The following is a 6,963-nucleotide window of genomic DNA, read 5'->3' as shown; positions in this document are numbered from 1 at the left end:
AATATGTGGTAAGTTGTAGTATACATGTCTTATATTTCCTTGGATAAACGCATTTTTAAGTATTTGATTCTTTTACTCCTTTTTTTCACTTTTTTCTCCCACTTGTTTGTCTTTATTATTACGATTATTTATTTATTATGTATTAAAAATATTTTTTTGCCTAATCACTCTGGCTAGCACTTCCAGTATAATAAAAATAAAGGTAGCAAAAGCAGCATTCTCGGCTTTTAAAAGAATGTTATTTATTATTTATTTTAGAGAGACAGGGAGGGGGAGAGGGAGAGGAAGAGGGAGAGAGAGAATCTCAGGCAGACGCCCCTGAGCATGGAGCCCAATGCAGGGCCTGATCTCACAATCCTGAGACCATGACCTGAGTAGAAATCAAGAGCCAGCTGCTTAACTGACAGAGCCACCTAGGCGGCCCTTGGCTTCTTTCTTATTTCTTGGCTTAATGGAAAATTTCAGTCTTTGACCATTCAGTATGTTAGATGTGGATTTTTCGTGAATGCCTTTTATCATGTTAAAGTTTTATTTCTAGTTTCTTGAAAGTTTTTTTTTATCATGAAAGAGTGTTAGTTTACTTTTTTTTTAAATGTCTTTGTCAGGCTTTACTACCTCAGTACTACTGACCTCACAGAACGAGACAGGAAGTATTCCCTCCTCTTCCATAGTGTGGGAAGAAATTGAGGATTTGTATAAGTTCTTCTTTCAAGTATTTGTCGAATCCATGAGTGAAGTCACCGGTCTTGGATGTTCATTCTTGTGAGATTTTTGAACGCAGATTCATTCTCCTGACCTGTTAGATCTGTTTGAATAATCTTTTCTTCTTGAGTTACTTTTGGTTGTTTATGTTTTTAAAAATATACCCACTTCATTTAGTTTATATAATTTCTTGGAGCATAATTGTTCAGAGTACCCTATTAGAATCCTGTTTGTTTCCTTAAGACCTGTAATACTGGGGTGCCTGGGTGGCTCAGGGCTTGAGCAACTTCTTTTGGTTCAGGGCGTCATCCCGGGTTCTGGGGTCCTGTCCCACATCAGGCTCCCTGCAGTGAGCCTGCTTCTCCCTCTGCATATGTCTCTGCCTCTCTTATAAATAAATAAATAAATAAATAAATAAATAAATAAATAAATAAATAAATAAATTCTTCTTTAAACAAAAGATCTATAATACTACCCCAACTTCTATTTTTTATTTCAGTAGTTGAGTCTTCTTTTTTCTCTCTGTCTTACTAAATGTTTGTCAATATTTTTCATCTTTTCACCGAACCAGCTTTGTTTAGTTGTCCCCTAGTGATTTGGTGGAAATTTCCTTCCATGTATTTAATCAAAATTAAAATCCCAGGCTTTGCAGGTGTTCTTTTAGTTTGTGTTAAGACATACCACACTACACCGCATCACAGAAGGTGACCTAGTATACTGTCTTCATTTCCAGCCAATTTGAGAGTTTTTGTGATTACAGCAATACCTTCAGCATTCTTCATGTATTAATATGGAAAACTTTACACAATATGGAAAAAGTTACAGAATAATCTCATTGTTATTATAATATCAATTATATTATTGATATTATATATTGTATTTATTATTAACTTATATATTATTTCCATTATAATTTACATTATATTTATGTATTATTTATCATTATATTATAATTATAATATTTATATTATTATATAAATAATAAATATTATTTTCATAATATAGTAATAATACTTTACACAATAATAATAGTGTGGAAAACTTTACACAATATTAATATGTCAAACTTTACACAATAGCAGAGTTTAAAATAGGCAATTTTATGCTACTTATTTAAGGAAAGCTTGAGAGAATCATTATTACTTGATTGATCATAATCAAAGTATCAACTCATGATTTCCCATGATGTATCACCTTTAATCTGAGAACTTGGGCACATTTCACAATTTCTAATTAGGCTTTCCAACACTCACTGGAGAATGTGTATTATTATATAAGTTAGTTTTAAGGATGAGTAACATATACAGGTTTTTCAGCTGTCGAATCTGAGGGGTGTCTGTTTTTCATCCAGCTACCCTGACCTTCCTATGGGTAGAGTCTAATTCCCAGCCTCGAGGAGCTTCCAAGTGACTATTCAAATACAGAATAGAGAAAAATCACTGAGGCACCAAAAGCTCATACAGCATGCCCTGAGACATAAAGCTAAATAAAGGTGAGGAAACAGAGACTCATCTTGGGGTCCAGCTTACCCTGTAGCTCATGCTCTGGTAAGAAAGAAATACTTTCCAGACAGATAAGGAAGAGCATACTTAGTTACAGGTGATCTCAACCCCCAAAAGCATCAAAAGTTGAATTGTTCACCAGTTCAGACACTCAAATAACGGGTACTCTTGACCCTTCAAGAGCTCCATAGACAGGGGCCCGGCATAACTTTGATGAGGTTCCAGGGAGTTCTTGACCTGAAATGCTGCTTTGCACATCCACAAATTCTGTTTCAGCAGCTCCTTCAGAGATAAGGACTTGGTGTGAGGGGCACGTGTCCTCTATGGGAGGTTGGGGGCCCGGAGGAAGAGCAGGCCCTGGCAGGATAATGCAGAGGACCTTTCCGGGGGCCTGAGGGCATTAGCGCCCCAGGACAGAGGGTCCGGTCTACAGGCCAGCCCTTCCTGATCTTGCTGGGGACTTGGTGGGGGCTTTGCAGCTGTGACCCGCCTGGCCGGGGACACAGGACAGGACGGGGACATAGGACATAACAGGGTACCTCCTCCTGCTCCTCTCCCAGTTCTCAGGGAGTTGAGGACCCCCCTGGGAGAGGTCCCAGTCAGAGTGTGGGAGGAGGCCCACCTGGAGGATAGATGCCCAGGAGTCCCAGGGCCTGCCAAGAGTCTGTGTGAGGAACCCCACCCACCCCACATTGAAAGAATGAGTGGCTACCAAGCCAGCACTCAGGCCCAGGAGGGGATGGTCCTGAAATCTGGGTGCCCCTCCCTGGCAGCCCTGGGAAGGGAACCCAGGGTGGGGCCTGTCCCGCAGAGCCCCTCCTCCTCTCCAGATCCCTGGGCTCAGGGAAGGGAGGCCCAGGGCCTGAGGGTCTAGACTCAGGTCAGCAGAGGAGGCAGGTGCCCTGCCCTAGCCCTGGTCCTGGCACTGGCGGGGATTGAGGTGAGACATAAGGGGTGCCTCCCACAGCAGAATCCCTAGGGACCAGGCCACCCCGGACTCTTGTGCAGGCCATGGGAAGGGGCGGGAGGGTGGGCCGAATGATTTTCCTGGACTTTGGTTGGTGGAGGGTCGTGGCAGGGGCCCTTGCAAGGAAGGTGCAAGGAGGGTGGCTGCAGGGCTAGCCGGAGAGTCTTCCCAGGCCTTGCGTGGGGTCCAGGTGAAGACCCAGAGGCTCCCCCATCCCATCCCGGATGGAAGCCAGAACTGGCCCATCCCTTGTGCATGATCTAGGAGGAGTCCTGGAGGCTTTGGAAGGTGTGGCCAGGGCTGGGCCCCTGGCTTCCTCCTGTGGAGTGTCGGGGCTCTGTGTTCTTGCAGAGACATTTGGCCTGAGAAGGACAGGGCCGGGGCAGGCCCTTGAGAGGCCCAGGGGGTACTGCTTCACCTGGAATGCAGGGGACCTCCCAGAGTGCCAGATAGCCCTCCTGTCCACACTGGGCCCCAGGGCTGGGCTGGCAGTGTGCACCCTGAGGTGCCTCCTCCTTCCCTCCTTCAGGGACTTCAAACTGGCAGCGGAGGCCTCCCTCTGAGGCGGGGATCCCTCAGGTCACATAGCATAGCAGGGGCGGGGCAGTGCCTCTTGTCGAGGTGAGGTGCACGCTCTCTCTGAGCCTTATGTCAGTGGCTCTCCCAGCCCAAAACAGGGGAGCCCTCTGCAGGGGAGCCAGGCATGGCTCCCTGTCAGCCCTGGCACCTCGGGGTATCTTGGCCCGGCTTCCCCCTGAGAAGCTCTCCCTCCTCTCTCTTCAGGTTCAGCCCGAATCTGACACCATGCCCCTAGGGAAGAGCAGTGAGCTTTGGAAGCAGGGAGAAGACCTAGAGGAGGCCCAGGGCCTGGTGGATGCCCAGCTGTCTGGGGCTCAGGAGGAGGAGAAAGAGGAGGAGGAGACTCCACCTCCCTCCTCTACCTCCATCTCCCCATGCACCACCTATCTCATCTCTCTCTGTCCTCCTCCTCCTCCTCCTCGTCTTGCCCTTCCTTGTCCTTCTCTGGCATGGTCTTTCGGCCCCCCAGAGGAGGGGTCTGCTGCTCCAGGGGCCCTGAGTGCTCCCCAGAGCTCTCAGAGTGCCGAACCCTCCCCCAGTGGTGGGGCAGCTGGTGACCTTGGCCAGCCCGAGCCTCCTGGCCCCAGTGGCCCAGGGGAGGCAGGAGACGAGGAGCCCTTGGTGGAGGGCAGTTTCCACATGAAGATGGCTGCGCTGGTGATGTTCCTACTCCTCAAGTATCGCAACAAGCAGCCCACCAGCAAGGCAGAGATGCTGGAGGTCTTCACCCCAGAATACCAGGACGACTTCCCCGCCATCTTGAGCCAAGCATCCATCTGCTTGCGGCTGGTCTTTGGCCTAGACGTGATTGAAGTGGATCCCAGCGAGCACTCCTACGTCCTCAACCCCATCCTGGGCCTCACCTGGGATGGGATGCTGAGCGATCAGTGGGGTCTCCCCAAGACCGGCCTCCTGGGGCTGGTCCTGGGGTTGATCCTCCTGCAGGACGGATGTGTCCCGAGGAGGAGGTGTGGGAGGCTCTGGGGTCATACGGGGTGTACGATGGCCAAGAACACATCGTCTATGGGGAGCCCAGGGACCTCCTCACCAACGTCTGGGTGCAGGAAGGTTACCTGGAGCGCCGGCAGGTGGCGGGCAGCGACCCTGCCCGCAATGAGTTCCTGTGGGGGCCCAGGGCCTCCGAGGAAACCAGCAAGTTGCAGGTCATGAACTACATGCTCCAGGTCGGTAGCAACAACCTGGGGTCCTCCTTGGTCCTGTGAGAAACAGATTCTGAGATAAGGAAGAGGGGACCGCAGCTCCAGGGGCAGCCAGGCCCTTTCCAAGCTTTTCTGGGGCCGATATGAAGGGAGGCATTAGGGTGCTTCCTCCCGGTGTTGTCCTGTTGGGTGTGTAAAGAGGAAGTCCTGGGCGATCTCAGGAGTTTAGGGCCAGGGCAGGTAGGGGGAGAGCAGGGCCAAGAGCCTCTCTGGGGGCCTGGGCTCTGCGATGACCCCGACATCCAGAGTGGTTTCTGTGAGGAAGCTCCCCATGTTTGTTCCTTGTAGATAGAAGGTTTCCCAGCCCAGTGTGTGAGTGACACGCCCACCCCGTCGCGTTCGTACTTCACCAGTTCAAGATTTAGAGTGTTCTGTCATGTCCTGGATACAAGTCAGGAGACCCGCCCTCCTTGTTTGGGTTCTGGATGAAATCACAGGGCAATGGCGTTGGAATCTGTTGGAAAGGCCAAGAGTGCAGCAGGCAAGTGCTGGAGTGAGGAAATAGGAAAATAAACCTTGTTCACTTTTGCTTCTTACCCTTGCAGTGTGCCTATTTTTCCAAAGTAAAGTAGATGTGCGCTCCTGCATTCACTTGGATTTTCAGGAATAGGAGAGAAGGGTCTGCTGAGGCCAGGGAGCCCTGCTGGCAGCTCCCTCACGGCCACACAGTGGCTGAGCTCTGCTCCCTGCAAGGCCCTGTGTGTGAAGAGTGAGGTCACGAGGGGCCTATGGTCACGCCGCCTTCGGGGACTGTGTCAAGCGACCACTGTCACGAAGGAATGCGGGGAGGGTGCCCTGAGACCTGCACAGCCTGCCAGCCCTGAGCTTCTCCTGGAACTGTGGGAGATGTCATTGCCCCAGCGGGACAAGAAGCCTGCCCCAGCGTCACGGCCATTGAATCCTATGTGGTCTGGGAGGGTCGTGTGCAGACAGCTCGTTCTGCTCAGTTTCTCTTCGGTTCCCCTTGCTCTCCCATCCTGGGATATGTCACGGGAACAGCAAATTCTTAGGGCAGGGGTGTGGTGGTGGACGTTACAATAAGGCTGGACCTTCTCCCAACCACTAACGGTCCTCAGTCGCCAGTGGTCCCGTGTGCCGGTCTCTCCTGAAATGGGACAGTAACAGAGACTGGCAGATGGCAGTGCATCAGGGGAAAGAGCACATTGTCAGCTCGTGGAGATTTTCGAGGTTCCTGCCATGGGAAGTGCAGCAAGGTGCTAGGAGTGAGGAGGGATCGCTGCCCCTGAACCACCTAGCCACGTGAGTGTGCAAAGTAGTGACAATCAGATGTGATCCTGCCTTGGAAGCACCCGCCCCACAGCCGGTGGGCACTTTGGGGAATTCTGCAGACGAGCCTCTGTGCACGAAAGAGAGGGCCGGTGGGCAGTCCTTCCTGCTACCTGACCCTCGGGTCCCCAAGACACGGCCATGAATTACCTCAGGCCCCACACGAGGCTCCTTCAGGAGGCAGGCAGCCCGCTGTCCGGTGGCCGGGCCAGAATCAGGGGCATCCTGCTCCTGAGGCCCAGCCGGCAGCCCTGACGGCCCCTGCTTCTTGCCCTGCCCTGTCTCTCCTGACCGTGGCCTCAGCCTGCAGACCTTGCGGCTTGGTTCTGTCTCCCCCACTGTCAACTGCTCCCTCCCCAGTGCTGCCGCTCACGGGCACCGCCCCCCTGTGGGGATGCAGTGCGGGTCCTGAGACCCCCTGGGTGGGGTATTGACCTGCTGGCCTGCTGGCTGGCTGACATGTAGCCTGCCCAGGGCAGTGAGCCTGCGAGATGATGTGGGGCCCCAGTCAGCTGGGAGAGAAGGGGCCAGACTGGGCCAGGGCCACGCCTGAACCCCAGGGTGGCCCTGCAAGGGCCACAGCTCTTCCAGTCCTGTGCGTGTGCAATCCTCTCCCTCCTCCCACACTCGGTCCTGCCCCCACGCAGCCCTGGGGCCTGGCTTCCAAGTAGGAATCTCAGTGACCCCAAGGCGCTGCTAAGAGGCC

General features: G+C 52.0%; 1 protein-coding gene across 1 annotated transcript; it reads left to right on the top strand.

The window, feature by feature from the left end:
• Positions 1-3,975: 3,975 nt before the first annotated feature.
• On the top strand, positions 3,976-6,722 carry LOC129496778 (melanoma-associated antigen 8-like). Its single transcript, XM_055305427.1, has 3 exons — positions 3,976-4,642; positions 4,696-4,934; positions 6,618-6,722. Exons 1-3 carry the CDS (start codon positions 3,976-3,978, stop codon positions 6,720-6,722), a joined length of 1,011 nt encoding a protein of 336 aa, XP_055161402.1.
• Positions 6,723-6,963: the final 241 nt, after the last annotated feature.

This window comes from Nyctereutes procyonoides, unplaced genomic scaffold (assembly GCF_905146905.1).
Source record: "Nyctereutes procyonoides isolate TBG_1078 unplaced genomic scaffold, NYPRO_anot_genome, whole genome shotgun sequence".
Classification (NCBI taxonomy): domain Eukaryota; kingdom Metazoa; phylum Chordata; class Mammalia; order Carnivora; family Canidae; genus Nyctereutes; species Nyctereutes procyonoides.
The sequence above is the reverse complement of the archived record's forward strand: the minus strand, read 5'-3'. Positions and strand labels throughout refer to the sequence as shown.

Excerpts from the sequence above, each read along its gene's own strand:
- LOC129496778 (XM_055305427.1), top strand. The coding sequence starts at position 3,976 with ATGCCCCTAGGGAAGAGCAGTGAGCTTTGGAAGCAGGGAGAAGACCTA. Across the intron at positions 4,643-4,695 it reads GATGCTGAGCGATCAGTGGG|GACGGATGTGTCCCGAGGAG; the intron begins GTCTCCCCAAGA and ends ATCCTCCTGCAG. Across the intron at positions 4,935-6,617 it reads TCATGAACTACATGCTCCAG|TGCTGCCGCTCACGGGCACC; the intron begins GTCGGTAGCAAC and ends CTCCCTCCCCAG.